This window comes from Pleurodeles waltl, chromosome 9, assembly GCF_031143425.1.
Source record: "Pleurodeles waltl isolate 20211129_DDA chromosome 9, aPleWal1.hap1.20221129, whole genome shotgun sequence".
Taxonomy (NCBI): Eukaryota; Metazoa; Chordata; class Amphibia; order Caudata; family Salamandridae; genus Pleurodeles; species Pleurodeles waltl.
In genome coordinates this window covers 157,401,829-157,418,426 of record NC_090448.1, presented here as the reverse complement: position 1 = coordinate 157,418,426, position 16,598 = coordinate 157,401,829, and the positions used below count along the sequence as shown (strand labels likewise).

At 43.3% G+C, this 16,598-nt stretch overlaps 1 protein-coding gene across 1 annotated transcript in view; it reads left to right on the top strand.

Annotated features, from left to right (window-relative positions):
• Positions 1–16,598, top strand: part of DNAH12 (dynein axonemal heavy chain 12) — a 937,015-nt gene that overhangs the window by 715,080 nt on the left and 205,337 nt on the right. Inside the window, exons 59-60 of the mRNA XM_069206470.1 lie at positions 7,767–7,939; positions 15,224–15,364. Coding sequence (XP_069062571.1) covers positions 7,767–7,939; positions 15,224–15,364 — 314 coding nt within the window. The remainder of the gene's footprint in view (positions 1–7,766; positions 7,940–15,223; positions 15,365–16,598) is intronic.

Genomic DNA, 16,598 nt, shown 5'->3' with positions numbered 1-16,598 from the left:
CTGAGAGATGAAGAGGTTAAATAAGGAATGAACAGAGATGATGTGAAGGTTCACTTTGTCACTTGCATATCAGACCTTTCAATCCCATTTCGAATGCACCATGTTTTTGAAAATATTGTGCTACTCTTCTCTTTCCCTTTCGTGAACGCAGCACAGCAACTTCACTTGCTGTGTTTGTTGCTTGAAATGTTAGTTATATCCCTCAAAAAATTGATACAGGTGTCCAGACTTGTTTTGGACCATGTACATGCTCTGCTGCCGTTTGGCATGCAGACAGAAAATCACTGAATGTTAATTTTCAAAGAAGGGGAGAGAAATCCATCCAATGATCCAGCCCAGAGCATTTGTCTGGCAGGTTACAGTGTGACACTAGACACCTCTGGGATTAGAGCACTTTGGTCTTGACATGCAGGCATTTCTACTTGTGCTCTTCGTTATTGTAGAAAAGTGACCCTTTTAGCACGCTTATCCCCCCACTTTTTGCCTGATATTGTTGCTGACTTGACTGAGAGTGTGCTGCGATCCTGCTAACCAGGCCCCAGCACCCACCAGTGTTCTATCCTTAAAAATGTACAATTGCTTCCACAATTGGCACACCCTTGGCACACAGTTAAGTCCATTGTAAAAGATACTAATAGTACCAAGGGCCCTGTGGCCAGGGAAGGTCCCCAAGGGCTGCAGCATGTATTATGCCACTATGGGGGACCCCTCACCATGCACATGCACACTGCCTTTGCAGCTTGTGTGTGCTGGTGGGGAGAAAAAGATAGTCAACATGGTACCCCTCTCAGGGTACCATGCCCACAAACCACTGCCTGTGGCATAAGTAAGTCACCACTCTAGCAGGCCTTACGGCCCTAAGGCATGGTGCACTATACCACAGCTGAGGGCATAGCTGCATGAGCAATATGCCCCTACAGTGTCTAAGTACATTCTTAGACATTGTAAGTGCAGTGTGGCCATACAAAGTATATGGGCTGGGAGTTTGTCATTACGAACTCCACAGCTCCATAATGGCTTCACTGACGTCAGGGAAGTTTGGTATCAAACATCCCAGCACAATAAACCCACACTGATGCCAGTGTTGGATTTATTGTAAAATGCACTCTTAGGGCATCATAGAGATGCCCTTTGTATTTTAGCCAAACTTCGGGTGCAGGAATGACCAGTGGCCAGCCTGCCACTCCCAGATGCGTTTCTGACCACATGGGGTAAGAGCCTTTTTGCTCTCTGTGGCCAGAAACAAGGGCTGCACCGGGTGGAGGTGCTTCACCCCTCTCCCTTGCAGAAACTGTAACACCTGGGGGTGAGCCTCAAAGGCTCAGGCCTCTTGTCACAGTGCCCAAGGGCACTCCAGCTAGTGGTGATGCCTACCCCCTGGACAAAGCCCCAATTTTGACAGCAAGTTCAGCGGGTAAATTAGGGAAAACAAGGAGGAGTGACAACTTCAGCTAGCCCCACCCCTAAGGTGTCCAGAGCTGAAGTGACCCCCTCCTTGCAAAATCCACCATCTTCGTTTTAAGGACAGGGACCAATAGGGTTATGTCTGTGTCCCCCTCCCCAAAGGGAGTGGACACCGGAAGGGTGTAGTCACCTTCAGGGAGAGTAGCCATTGGCTACTGCCCTCTGACCTCTATAATGCCCCTAAATCCAGGATTTAAGGGCTCCCCTGAACCTAGCTCGTCAGATTTCTGGTGACTTCAAGAAGAAGCAAGAAGAAAAGAAGATGGACTGCTAAGTCGACCCCCAGCAGAGAAGCCTGAAGACACCAACTGACTTGGCCCCAGCTCTACAGGCCTGTCTCCAGCTTCTGAAGCCCTGCAACCAGGAGGCGATGCATCCTGCAGGACCAACAACTTCTTAAAAGCCTCAAGAGGACTGCCTGCACCCCAGAGGACCAAGAACTCCTATGGACAGTAACCCTGTCCAGGAACAAACTCTAACAAAGGACTCCAGAATCGCCCCAGATCCGCGAGTCCTGCCCACTCTACACCCGACACATGACGCCGATGTCCAGATGGCCCAGCGACTAGCGCTGATCCCCAGGCGATTCTGAGCAAGTGCCCAGCCAGGCTTGACCCCTTCTGTCCAACATGATGACTCCTGCAGCCTAAGTCAGGAGGACCTCCCTGACCACAACAGAACTGGATGAAGATTCCAGACACCAAAAGGTATACCCCTGAACACTCAGCCCTCTGGCCTTGGGGATTCCAACATTCGGCACAGCATCATCCAGCAGGTGGCCCTCCTCCTCCTTGTCCAGCCTTTGGTTTCCTGGAACCAACCCCCTGGACTTCACCTGCAGCATCTTTGTGACCCCCTGGTCCTCCTATAAGAAAGCATTGAGAGCCCGAGGCTGTCTTTGCACCCTGCACCTGGCTGCACCTGCGCCACTATGTGAGTGTGATTAGTGCTGACCTGTGGCTCCCCCCAGTGCTCCTCTAACCCCCCTGGTCTGCCCTCCAAAGACACGGGTACTTATCTGCAAGCAGCCCTGATTCTGAGTCCCCCAGGCCTCCATCTGAGCCCATGTTAAATCAACCTCAGCTTTGACCTCTGCACCCGGTCTGCAATATGTTGCTGGTGGTTGGTGTTTGGGGTTAACTTGAACCCCAACTTGTGGACATCCTAACCCCTAGAGACTGGAACTGTACATCTTGTAATTACCTCAAAACTGTGCTAACTCCCCCCCACCCAGAACTGTTTCCGAAAATTGCAGTGTCAACTTTTAAAACAGATTATTGCTATTTATTCAAAAACCATATAACTTGCCAATTAGAAACAAAGTGGTATTGATACATAGGTTGGATACTTACTTGCAAATGTACTTACCTGCAACTTGAATCATGTGGGTCTAGAAATAAAGTAGCGAAATATATTTTTGCTATATAAAAATAATTGGCCTTGAGTTAGTTATTGAGTTTGTGCTCCATTTATTGCCTGTGTGTGTACAACAAATGCTTTGTACTACCCTCTGATAAGCCTAAATGCTCGACCACACTACCACAAAAGAGAGCATTAGTACTATCTACTTTGGCCTCTGTGAAACCTCTGGGGAACCCCTGGATTCTGTGCACACAATATCTACTTTTGATACAGTATATACAGAGCTAGCTTCCTACAATTATCCATTAGCTGGAAATGTTGAAATATAAACTTTACAGAAACACATATTTAAATAAAGTAAAATCCTTCCATTCATAGCGCCTTCCTACCACTCCATCCCACAGTCAGCTGAAGTATTTTACTTCGGGGTCTGGGGCAATATAAGGGCTGACGGAATGATAGCTACATCCGTGATAGGGCTAGCTTTAATGCTGGTGCCAGATGGTGTGAGAATATTTGTTGTGCCCCACCCCCCAAAGACCTTCTTCTCCAAAGATTCAATCCTCCAATGCTTTCCATAGATGTCATTTAGGGGGCACCAAGGTTCACAGCTGCGACCTCTGGTTGTCCCTTGTGACCCCTGGTACTTCCTTTGTGACCCCCTGGCTTCTGAAGTGGCAAATTCAGTGCCAGGAACATAGTGGTAGCACATCCATGATGTCAGTCGGTACTCCACTCTTTGTTTTCTGTGAATTTGTATTACACTGACAGTGAATAATGATATATTATTCACTGTTAGTGTAATAACAATGGAGTACAATTAGCTGGGAATATACCTTTCCATGACAGCTGCGGTAAGTAAAATGCTTTAAAATGTATGTTGTGTGCGTGCTTGCGGATGAGAATGTGTTTATGTAAGAGTGGGTGTGTGTGAGTGTGAAATTGTATGTGTGAGTGAAAGTGGAGGTCCAAGGGCACGTGATGTCACTTCCACTACCCCCCGGCATTTTGGTGAATTGATGTCCTTGATGCTGTCCCTCATCCCTACATAGACCCGCTTTCCTTTGCATGTAATTCCTTTCACAATGCTACTCATCCTAAGTAAGCAAGGTAGAGTAGGGTGCCAGAGTAAGTTATATCACACACACGTATTATACAGAGACAATGGTGTGTAAGTGTGTATTTCAATGTACTGGAAATGATACTTAAGACCATGGCCACTAGAATTATGCAATTGTGCAGCTGTGACATTTTTTGCATAATTATAGATTTGCCACATTTGCCACATAATCCATCATCTGCTGCATAGTGTACAGAGTTTAGCTCAAACGGTTTAAAAGTTACTAAAATCACAGCACCACATGTTTCTGTGCAGTGGTAAGCCCTTTGTGAAGGTTGACTGGTCACCTTTCTGTTGCTTATTGCTATGTTTGGGTGTTAAACTGGTACTAATGTGGGGCAACCAATAACCAGACAGTGTTGACATGTTTAACAAGCATTTGCAATGCACCAGGGTCTCACATTTCTCCGAGTACAGCTATTAGCAGTTGTAAACTCCCAACCGGATTTTTCTTTCCACATTGAAAGGAAAAAAAAAGCGATCGCGCTGCTACAGTTCACTTGTAATGAAACCTATCGGCAAAAGTCCAATTATCTACGTAACCGGCAAAAGTGCAATTAACTATGTAACAGGGTTGATGTTATGCCAAGCGCTCGACTTCTGCCAAGCAAGATCATGCTGCGAACAAAAAGATAAAAAGTAGTCCACAAACCAGACGGGAAACAGCAAGCCTCGCATGTTTTCAGTACTTGGTCGCTGCGCTCGAGGAGGGCTAACCACCGGAAAAGGCATGACATATGCGTGCCTTCAACTAATGAAAGCAAGCAGATTTCAATAGGCAAGCCCACGAACCAAAGAAAGACAACTGACGTGACGTGAACAGGGCTCCGAGCCCTTTTCTAACTCCTAAAGCGTCTTGCAAGCGAAACGCATGCGCAAGCACATGCGACGCAGGCTCGACCCTAAAAATGACAAAATAATTAATAATACTTTCAGAAAATGTGCCGCATTTACACTGCATAGTTTAGCTTTTCTTATTGCATGATTTGCTCAACCCTGCCGCATAATTTGGCCTTCCCCTGCAGCATAATTCCAGTGGCCCTGCATAAGATAATGAGGACTACAACATGTATGAGCCACATGTCATCCATACTGGCAGGCATTATATGAAAAGTGTGCTTAGTCTGCTGAAATACTAATGCAGGATTTAAAACATAACATAGTGGTTGAGTTTGTTTTCTCTAATAAGTATTTATTATTATCCAAAGGAACCATATTTACCAACCTTAGAATAATGAACAATTTGGGAAAAAACAATAAGATTGGAAACCCATGCCTTGCAGGTTCCACGCTGCTTTTTGATTCTTTTTCATAGCCACGGACACCGGAATTATGTGGCAGGAGAGGGCCAAATTATGCGGCAGGTTTGTCTAAATTATGTGGGAGGAAAAGACAAATGATACTGCATAATGCGGCTTATTTTGTGTTAATATTACTTCATTATTTTCTGATTCTTACATTTGTTAAAACTTTCTGGGCCTAGATTGTACCTCATTAATACTGGTTTAATATACCCAAATATATAAATTAGCAAGACAAAACTGACCAGTCAGCTTCTGCAAAGGACGTTCTGCTGTGCAGCAACACTCTGCTGTTTGTGCTAGAAACCAAATCCTTTTTTGGCTGAAGTCTGCTGGTTATGCATCAGATGATGGTTTATGTGGCAGATGTGGCAAGTCCACAATTATGCGAAACGCACCATTCCAGTGGCCCTGTTCATAGCTCACTGTGCTTTATCAAGATTGTATCTTATGAAATTAAATAAAAAGTATCTCGGGGACAAAAACAGTAACTCACTGAACTATCTACATAAGAAACAATGTTTAGATGTGCATGATATACACTGTGTTTTGATGTAGGAACACAATCCCTCTGCATTGCTTCTAGATGGATCAAAACTCCACTAGGCAAAACTCTATCTCTCAACAGATGCATTAATCACCAGAGTTAAATTGACGTTTTAATTTTAAACTGGCACAGTGGGACTCTGGAGTCTGTACCTTTAATCCTGCAAAATAAGTATCAAAATGCAGCCCTCCCCAGAGTTTGGCCCTTGGTGCCGTGACACCAGCCTCTGACCCAAATCAGAATACCATGCTATAGGTGGGACACGAAGAGGCCCAGCCCATGCTGTGACTGCAGAGAGAGGACCATTATCATTCTGTATGTTAAATCGCCGGCAAAAAGAATGATAATGGGCTGATAGCAGTCTGTGCCAGGTCGGGGAGGGGCTGCTGCAGACCCTGGAGTTCACAGGAGGGGTGTGACCTGGCCCCGTGAGTATTTAGGAAATGAGGCTTCTCGCAGGGGGACAACTCATTTCCCAGCAATGTGCAGATTTACAGACATTAGGTGTCTGTGAAAGGGCTCTTTCCGGGCAACAGACTTGAGGCTCAAATAACAGACAGTCCGTGAAATTTAAGGACATGTGATCACCCTAAATGGATGAGCTGAAGACAGAAAATCCCAGAAATAGAGAAGCAACCACTGTGCACTGTTTGTAAACTGTGCTGTCTGAAGCAGCTACACGAGCTCTGAGAAATTCCAAGTTGAATATATGTGCTTTAGATCAGTGGTTCCCAACCTTCTGATTTCTGTGGACCCCCACTTTAACATTAATGCAACACGGGGACCCCCACAGAATCATCATGGGAATCCGGGGACCCCTGCCTGAGTCATTACTGGAAGCTGGGGACCTAATTTGTAAATATTTGTTAATATTTTTAAATTTTCTAGGCTCTCGCGTACCCCCTGAGAAGGCTTCACGGACCCCCAGGGGTCCCCGGACCACAGGTTGGGAACCGAACCACTGCTTTAGATGGTACAATCAGATAACAAGCATTGGCAGTGCCAATAGTTGTGGCTTTAAAGGGATGATGTATGGTAATGTGAAGCACTACAAGTAAATAGCATGGGAATGGATATGTATTTGTGTGGAAGAAAGGAAGTGTAGAAAAATATTGGTGTTTGTTAAAAAGTTAGGCTACCGTTACACTGTCAAGCTATAACTAAACATCCATGTAGGTTAATGCTGCCCTCCTTCCATCTGTGCTGCAATTAACTAGTTATCTAAGGCTGTTTAATATGTCGTGCCTACTCCTGAAAGTTCAGGCTCAGTCAGCTGGATAAATAAACAAAATGGTCACAGCTGTGTGGGAGCCAAGCACTTTTTGTGAAATTACACATCTTATGCCCAATCAAAACACGGATTCCTGACTCCCAACATGTGGGTGGAGCCAAAGTCCTTCTCTAGTGATGCTCACAAAATTGTCTAGTGACAGCTGTGCTTTCAAGACCATAAAAACAAGTACTAAATTTTCTGAGCCAGTACACCTGTTCATGATAAACCCCCTTGTAATCGGATGCATAAATCAAATAAATGTGGTTGCGACTGTATAGACCGAGGTGTACACAACATTTTGTGCACACGTACAAATTGATTATTAAATGGCCTTTGGTGTTGGTCAGGTAAAGAGAAATGCATCCGTGGTTTACTACATATTATAAATGCCCATGTACAAACGTATTTTAATCTTTATTCTTCACATCCACCTGGTCTTCTATAAACTTTAGCATTGTTTCTCCGAGTTACACTTTGTTGATATAATAATGCATTATATTTTCTGCATGCCACAAAAGTGTCCGTAAAAATTTGACCGGAGACAATTTTCAAATTGGTTTACACAACAGCAAATGATATCGGCACACAGTAAAATAACGTGAAATTAGCTTTTTTGCATTCAAGTTTTAAATATTATTTCTACCAGCCTAATCGATATTAACAACCGCCGATGTAATTTTATTGTTCCCTTTTCTTTAGATTGCTGAAAAAACTGAAATTAAAATAGCAGAATCTCGTGAGGGCTACAGACCAATTGCCAAACATTCCTCGGTGCTGTTCTTTAGCATTGCAGATCTAGCCAACATCGATCCCATGTACCAGTACTCGTTGAGCTGGTTTGTCAATCTTTTCATCAACTCCATCATGGACAGGTAAGAAGTGCTGTGTGAGCTAAGACCCCAAATGTCAGTGGCTCCTAGGTCCTCTGAGAGTGCAAAGTCTGTGACGGGTAAAGTGGCTACCTCTGTACTGTGCAGATGTTATGCTGGGGATGCATAGATGCTTAACTATTAATACAGTTTTACAAACAGACATTGCATTGCACTTTATGCAATAAAGTAAATCCTCGTGGCGTGCATGGTATGCTAATTTTAATGTTGAATTTAATATTTTCTGCAGATGGCGGCATAACAAGCTTATCTCCAGTTATCATTCTTTTATTACCAGATGTAAAATTTTACTATGGGATAAAGTGGTAAAATTTGGAAATAAACATTAACAAAAACCGATCCACCTGGTCATAAAACTAAAATTGCTAAAAAAAAAAAAAAAGAAACGGCCAGCCCATTGGTTAGTGCCTGATTGCCCTGTAGGCCATTGCACCCTGTAGGGCAGGTGAAACATCCCTTCACTGAAACATCCCTTCACACACACACACATGCTTTTTGGTCAGCTTTTCCCTCCATTTACCTTTATAAACAGTGAGCTTTCTTCTGAAACCCTTGATTTTGTTATTATGTTGTCTTGAAGGAATATATTTGCATTTCAATGTTTTTCTTTTTAATGTTTTTCTCTGCTGACACAGAAAGTGTGACACTGAGGTGTAACTTTAAACACAGTAAAAAAAAACAAAAAAAAACAACCAAGTGTGATTGACTCCATGGCATGTACTGTGCCCAGGGGCACACAAGGCATTTGTGCCTGCTTTTTGCACCTGCTTTTTGCACCCTGGGTGCACATTGGAAATACAGGGGGAGCCAGTACACTTGCACTGACTGCATCTTCTGTAATAAGGTCCACACTGGCATAAAACGTGTGCAGTCCAATCAATCAATCAATAAATCAGGATTTATAACACGTGGCTAATCACCTGATAGGGTAACCAGGCACTTTCAGGTCCTGAAGGTTTATTCGAACAGCCAGGTCTTGAGGGCCATTTGGAATTGCGGAAGTGAGGTGATGGTCTGGAGGTGTGTGGGGAGGCTGTTCCAGGTTTTTGCTGCAATGTGAGAGAAGGAGCCTCCTTCACTTCTGCTTTGGTAGATGCAGGAATTATGGGAAAGTGAAAGGGTGGCACAGCATAGTCTTCTCAACGGTTGGTGGAAGTTCAGGCAGTTGTTAATGTACACAGGTCCTTGGTGGTGTAGAGCCTTGTGTGGTGGGTCAGCAACATGAATAGGCATCTCTTCTGTACGGGGAGCCAATGGATTTGCCTGAGGTGGGGTGTAATGTGGGTCTGTTGGGGAAGGCCAAGTATGAGTCTGGCTGCAGCATTCTGTACGGTTTGAAGTCTGTGTACGCGGTGTGCATCGATTCCTACATAGAAGGTGTTGCCGTAGTCCAGTTGGCTGGTGATGAGGCCTGTGTCACGCTGCATCTCATGTGTAGTGGTAGCCACTTGAAAATCTTACGTACCATGCGCAAAGTGAGGAAGCAGGCGGAGGAGACAGCTTTGAGCTGTGATTTCATGGTGAGCTTCTTGTCAGTTATGATTGTGAGGTTTCTGGCATGGTTGGAGGGTGTGGGTGCTGGTCCTAGGTCTGATGGCCATTTCATGTGTTGCTGCTATTGCCAAAGATCAGTACATCCGTATTGTCTATGTTCAGCTGCAGCCAGTGGTTCTTCATCCAGTCAGTGATGCTTATCATGCATCTGTGGAAGTTGGTTCTGGTGGTGGAGGGGTCGTCGGTGAGTGAGAGGATGAGTTGAGTGTTCTCTGCATAGGAAATTATGTTGGGACTGTGGGATCTAAGGAAAAGGGAGAAAAAAACCCCCACCTTCTATCAAGGTTCCAACAAGAATCCTGAAAAAAATAATTACCGTTGAGCAAGAAATATATATACATACATAAAAAACTAAGCTATATTAAATAGAGTAAGCAAAAATTTATTATTCATCATAAATACCTGATATATAGATATATGTACGAGCGCTCTAAAGTAAAAAAATGGAAAACTCTCTCTACCATCATTCATACTCAAGTATACCACACTCATCCATCAATAAAAAATGAGTAAAAAAGGCAAATTACTTAGTTAGTACATAGGTCAACAAATATTTCATAAGAGGAGGCACTATCATATCATTTGCATATGAGATAAATTGAATATAGCTCAATGTCCACCAATGACCAAGGTGCATCTCCAATTCAAACTGTTCCTAGAAGGGTTCTTTTATTGTTTCCTCCTTATATAATCCTTTGCTATGTAGATTGTGGACATCTTGAACTTCAGAGTCATAGTCCAGGAAATTCCAAGCTCCTCCTAATGAACAAAGGTGCCGACGTACGTTTCAGTGTAAAGTGGCCAACAGGTCACACACCTTCCTCAGGGCACAGATATATTATCCAAGGCTTATAAAATATACAGAGAGAGCGAGGTTCCATCCATGAAGTCAGTCTCTAGACAAATTGATAAAGAAACAATGAATAATCTGCTCAATCCAAGGTCCAGTTTGTGCCAGTACATCACACACCCAGTGAAGAAATAAAACCACCAAAGTGGCAAAGAGTCCACCAACATATATGCAAAGTAAATAATGCAAGAGCCCCATAGAGGTGTACAGTCAATCAACCTAAAGTGGTTGTCATAATTAAACAACTAAATAAAAAATAAACAAATAGCAGACCAAATAGACTGTGGTATCTGACAGTGTTGGCCAGCAGGGTCATATATGCGTTGAACAGTGTAGGGCTAAGGGATAGGCACAGGGGGACCCGCAGGTGATCCCCATGGGTTCAGAGGTGAAAGGTGGATCCTCTGGGTTCTTCCAGTGAGGAAGGAGGTGATCCATCTGAGGTTATCCCTTTGGATGCCGATGTAGTGGAGTCTTTTGATCAGCAGGTGGTGGGATACGGTATCGAAGGCTGCTGAGAGGTTGAGGAGGATCAAAGCCGCTGTTACTCCTCAGTCGAGGAGGGTTCGGATGTCGTTGGTGGCTGCAGTCAGGGCAATTTTGGTGCTGTGATTGCTGCATAAGCCAAATTGGGAGGCATTGAGTAGCTGGTTCTGTTCCAGGTATGTCATGAGTAGCTTGTTGATGATATTTTCCAGTACCTTCACTGTGAATGGGAGCAGGGAGATTGGCCAGTAGTTTTTGGGTATACTGGGGTTGGCGGAGTGTTTTTGAGTAGTGGTCTGACCCCAACGTGTTTCCAGGCATCAGGAAATGTTGCAGTGGTGATATAGGTGTTGAGCAGGGTGGTGAGTTCCTGGCAGATCCTTTGGTTTCCAAGGTTGAAGATGTGGTTTGGGCATGGGTCTGTGGGAGTTCTCGAGTGGATGGATTTCATGAAGGAGGTGATGTCCTGGGTGGAGAGGATGTTTAAGGTGGTCAGTGTGTGGTTCTTGTCGGTTACAGTGGTGGTGTATCTGCCGAGGAAGTCCGTAGATGTGGGTTGGGGTTCGAAGTCCAGGATCAGACTGGGACAGAAAATATGCCCATGCACCAAAATATAAGTGGCCCCACTAGTGAATTAAATAGCTAAGGTGGCCGATGCTTGGAAATTGGGGCAGATTTGAACTTGTAAGCGTTTTTGCAAGGTATTAAAGCCTGAACAGAGTTGAGCTTGCTGAGACAATGTTTGTTTTACAATCAGAGAAATTAACAGTAAAAATGGGCCCACCAGACCGTAAAACCGACCCACCACATTGTACAACAAGCCCACAATCAGTTGACGAACTAGTGCATACACTGACATGTCAGACCAGCCAGCCTGGTGTTGCCTGGTTGCCCTATAGGCCAGTCAAACCCTGTTGCTCACATGATCCCAAGAGGGCAGTCGCTCATTTGCATGGGGCCATGACCCTATGCAAACTAAAGAAAATGATTGTTCTTGCACCTGCATCGTATTACAGATGCAGCTACATAAAGCTGTTGTGAGGCACACGGTATATGTCCCATTTATGAGGTGGCACACAACCATTGTACCCCCAGGGGTGACCCATGAATGATGGACACAGGGCCCCAAGGAACATGCAGACATCCTTGCAGGCCAGTACAGTCACTCACTGCTCCTATCTGTGATGGATCCAAGCCCCACTTTCGGAACTGCGCATCCCCTTGCATTGAAAAGTGGACCAGTGGTTTGAAACTGCTGGTCTGCCTTATGACACTGCACTCTCCAGTTGCAGGCAAGAGATAGCACATTTTTTTCTACATTATCGGGTGTACTGTCCTGGTCTGTGCCAGGCGCACAATAAAGTGTCACCGTTGTGTGCTAATTTCAATGAGCTAATCTGGCTGGCCTTTGTTTCTGCACAAAAAGTGTCTTTTCAACATTAACAACATAGTGGCCAGTGTACCATTCTTGAGTCTCATTGAAGAGGACATTTCTGAGCAATATCCTCACACTGATCAAGAATATTCTTCCACTGCCATTTATGTACTAATTTACTATTGTGACAAAACATATTTACAAGGACTCACCCAGTTCCATTGGCGAATCTGTCCAAATGTCTACAACTGAGGGCCTGGAGGCCTAAGAGCAACAGTAGTTCTCCATCCCTCCATTTCCGTTTACAAAATAAAAGCATTGCAGCTGCTGTTTTTTTAAATAACTGGGGCCACAATTTAAAAATAAAATAGCGTGATGCAAAGGGTCATAGAGGGAGGCTTCAGCGGCCAACTGAATAGCTGTCTGCTCTTCTGATGCTTCATCCTACATGCTCAAAGTGGAAGGTGTCCATAATGGACAGCTTCCACTTTGCAAAATGCTTCCACCCCCTTAGAGGTATCATTGTCTATTTAGTGATTTGTGACCTCTGCATATTTGTGGTCTCAAATAATACATTTTATTGCTGTTTGCAAGGAATGGAAACTCTCCTTTCACGAACTATCTTCATTAACATTTGCAAAAAATTATAATCAGTTGTGGCTGCTGCCAGGAAGGGGTGAGGGGGCAGCACACAGAGCTGGGGGCACGGTGGAGGGAAGCGGACAGTAAAAAAAAAAAAAAAACTTAGTTGCCCCTTCGTGATCCACCACTCCCGCTGCCTCTTGTCTTCTTCCCTCCCTAACCAATCCCATGCTTCTCTCATGCTGTTACACAGCATGAAAGAAGTGCTGCGATTGGCCTCAACGGGCAAAAATGCCGCTCAGGGAGGGAATGGGGCACTGCGCTTGGTCTCCACCCAGTTGTAAAATATAGCAGAGTGGAGAGTTTCTAAGTGCGCATGTCAGTTTGGCTGACCTTCCAGGGCCGGCCAAACTGACATGCACACTTACAGTAGAAGTGCACCACTCCTCCTCCTCCACTTGTTGACATGGAGGAGGATGGCCCCGCCCGCCCTACAAAAGCAGAAAATGAAAGAGATAATAAAATATTTTTATTATCCCTTTATTTTTCTGCTTCCATAGCGGAGGAGCCACCCCTGATTATATTGTGTGTATTTTGAGATGCAAACAGATTTATAACTTGTAAAGATATTTGGTACTCTGCGATTTTGTTTTGTGCCATCGCAAAGCCTGCAATTGTGTGCACTGCGGGACTGCAACCACAAAACATTGTGGAGACGGCATTGCAGTATACAGCTCATGTCATCAAAATACATTTAGTATAGAAGGTGCAGCTTCTGTAAATCAGACCTTAACAAATTTAAAGTTTAAAACTTGCAGTTTCTTCCTTTTTCCAGGCTGTTGTCACTTGTACAACAGGGGTTCATCTTTTCCTACAGTTTTCTCGCTCTACATCTGCTTGAAGATTTGGAACAGACGTACCACACCATCACCTCATACTGAGTTCTGTGAGAAGTTAAAAATCAGTCACACATGGTGTTTCAACCCGATTTTAATCAAGGGTTCCATGCAAATTGCTCTTGGTATTGTGTTACCAGTAGGGATTTGTGCAGCAAAAACAGTGCGGTGAGGGGAATACCCTGGTAAAACAGGTTCAAGCATTACTTCCTGTAACTAGGTTGGAAACTTAAAAAGGTGTGTGAAAGGGATCTAGTATCTTGTGTTAATGGTATTTCCATTGGTGTTTTGCTCCTTAATACTCATCTCATCTCCCTTCATTATTTGCCTTTTTGATTGATATGAAGGAGTGGTGCTAAACTGCCAGCTGGCAAGAGGCAGTGAAGAAGTTCGGTTTGCTTTGCATTTCCAAGCTTTGTTCCTTGTGAAGATTATCTACTGTCAATTGTTGGCTGTGAGTTTGAGGATGTATAGTTTTTATATTGTCAGGAGGGGTTTGTGTAGAAAATGTGATTCGGATATCGGTGACAATTGATGGGGGACCATTGAGCCTAAGATAAGGAACTGACTAACTTTAGCACATGTATCATATTGGATCACATAAATGTGTTAGATCACATCATGTCGTGCAAAAGAACTTGGTGAGACAACATTTTAGTCCACATGAGGTAATGGTACACAGTGTATTTTGGGGGTTATACCTAGAGGTGAGGAGCAGAGCAAACATTAATTGACTTGGAAATGAGTGTACTACATTGGCTTATGATGGGAGACCTTGGCCCATATGTACTTCCCTTTTGCACCACAGGTCACTAAGTAGTGCAGATGGCAATATTGTCTCGCTTCAAAAGTTGGGTAAGGTATAAAGGGGATGTAATGGGGCAGGAACATAGCAGACACCCCAGAATTCCAAGAAAAGCCAGATTGCCTAAAAGTGTGATGTGGCCGTGTATAAATCCTACTGCCAAATGAAAGCAAGTGCAAAACAGTGGTTGAAGGAAAGTCGCATGGTTTACTCACATTTCTAACATATAATTTCTGCCAATTATACTGGTTAAGCAAGCTACCCATCTACGGTCGTGCACGTAGAAACTTGTACTTGAGTCTATTTCCTCTAGTAACATCCCCACTCTAAACACCGCTTGCTTACCTTTGCATCATGGCACAACGTTTTGTGCTTTTTTGCACAGCACTAAGTATGACAACAGCAGGCCGCTCTGAAATTGAAGTGCTGTACAATTTTTTTTTACCCTCCTCACAATACAGCAATCTTGGTTTTTACGCACAACACAGCACGAATTCAAATATATTAGCGCCATGAATCTAAAATACTTTATTATGAACCATTGGTTTCAGGTAATTTACATTTTAAAGTATTTATTAATATGTCAGCCATGAATAACAATGTACCTAATCTGTTAATTACAGACAGTCAGAAGAGAAAAGTAAATTCTTGTTTCTCTGTCGATTCTCTTTTTCTGCTTGGATGTTTATCTGATTTTATCTTTTTCTACTTGTTTCAGTAACAAATCCAAAATCTTGGAAAAACGTCTGCGTTACCTCAATGACCACTTCACTTACAACTTGTACTGCAATGTGTGCCGCTCGCTGTTTGAGAAGGACAAGCTGCTCTTTTCATTTCTACTCTGTTGCAACCTTCTCATGTAAGAAGATTGTAAAACGTATTTAATTCTGATGTTGCCGAATTTCTCTATTACCTTATGTTAAATGGAGCCGTTCAAAGTGTTTATTTTATAGAAATGAATTTAAACAGTGTTGCCAAAATGCAATACCAGACTGGAACTTGACTTTCCAGCGTTTATTTATTGTTTATTTCATGGAAGGTTGATTGATTCCCGCCGACATAATAGGCAAAGCAAATTATTTACCTTTAATTGACAAACGATCATTCTAGATGACTAAACAAATATCTAGATTCGTTGAACCTCTGAGCTAATGACCTTTTCACTCTCAAGCCATATGTGTGCACTGATTTTGCTTTGAGGAAGGTGTTAAATGTCTTACTGTAAGACCCCAAGTCCAAATTCTTTTAGTCATGTATTTATTAATCTGGCCTCCTCCTAGTTGTTGAAGCATCTATAATCAGGTTTTCGTCTCATCCACAAATATTACTGAAATGGAAACATCCTTGTACGCTGGATGAATGAATGAAATAGAGTTATACAGCGCAAAATAGTTGCTCCAAAAGGAATGTCCCAGTGTTAGGTGATAGTAAGACACAGTAAAAGAATAGACAGAAGATGAACCAGCCTACATTAGGTCTCTCTGAAGAGGTGGGTCTTCAGGAGGCCCTCAAATAAATTATCTCATCTGTCTCATCTAATATGATCTGGCAAAGGATTTCAGAAATTCGGAGCCAAAAAAGAGAAGGAATGCCTTCCTGTACTGGCATTTTTAATCTTAGGAATGCAAAGCAGGTTATGGTTGGTTGAGAACAGAGCTCTGCGAGGAAGTTGTTTATTGATTTTGTCACAAATATATCTATGGCCCTTCAATTGATCAGTCCGTATCAGCGCATTCAAGAAACAACATGCTTCTTGGATAGGAATTCTGTAGGCCGGGCTAGTTTCAAAGCACATCAGTGGAAAAAAGTAGTTTACTCTTGCTACTTTTTTCAGCAAAATAGAACCCAAATAGTAGTTGTGTCCAACTATAGACCTGAAAAGAACAGACAAATAGGTAAAGAAGGTAAGATTCAGAATGTTAGCTTTTCATCACATTTTCCCGCTCTCCAGCATAGGGAATGGATGTTTATCTTGTGTCTGTACAATGCTTATTTGTATCTACCAATCTGCCACAAACACTGGAATGTCTTAGGTTTCAAAGTCTGCAACACTCATTATACATTTCATAGCCATTCACCTTCTAGAGAGCCTG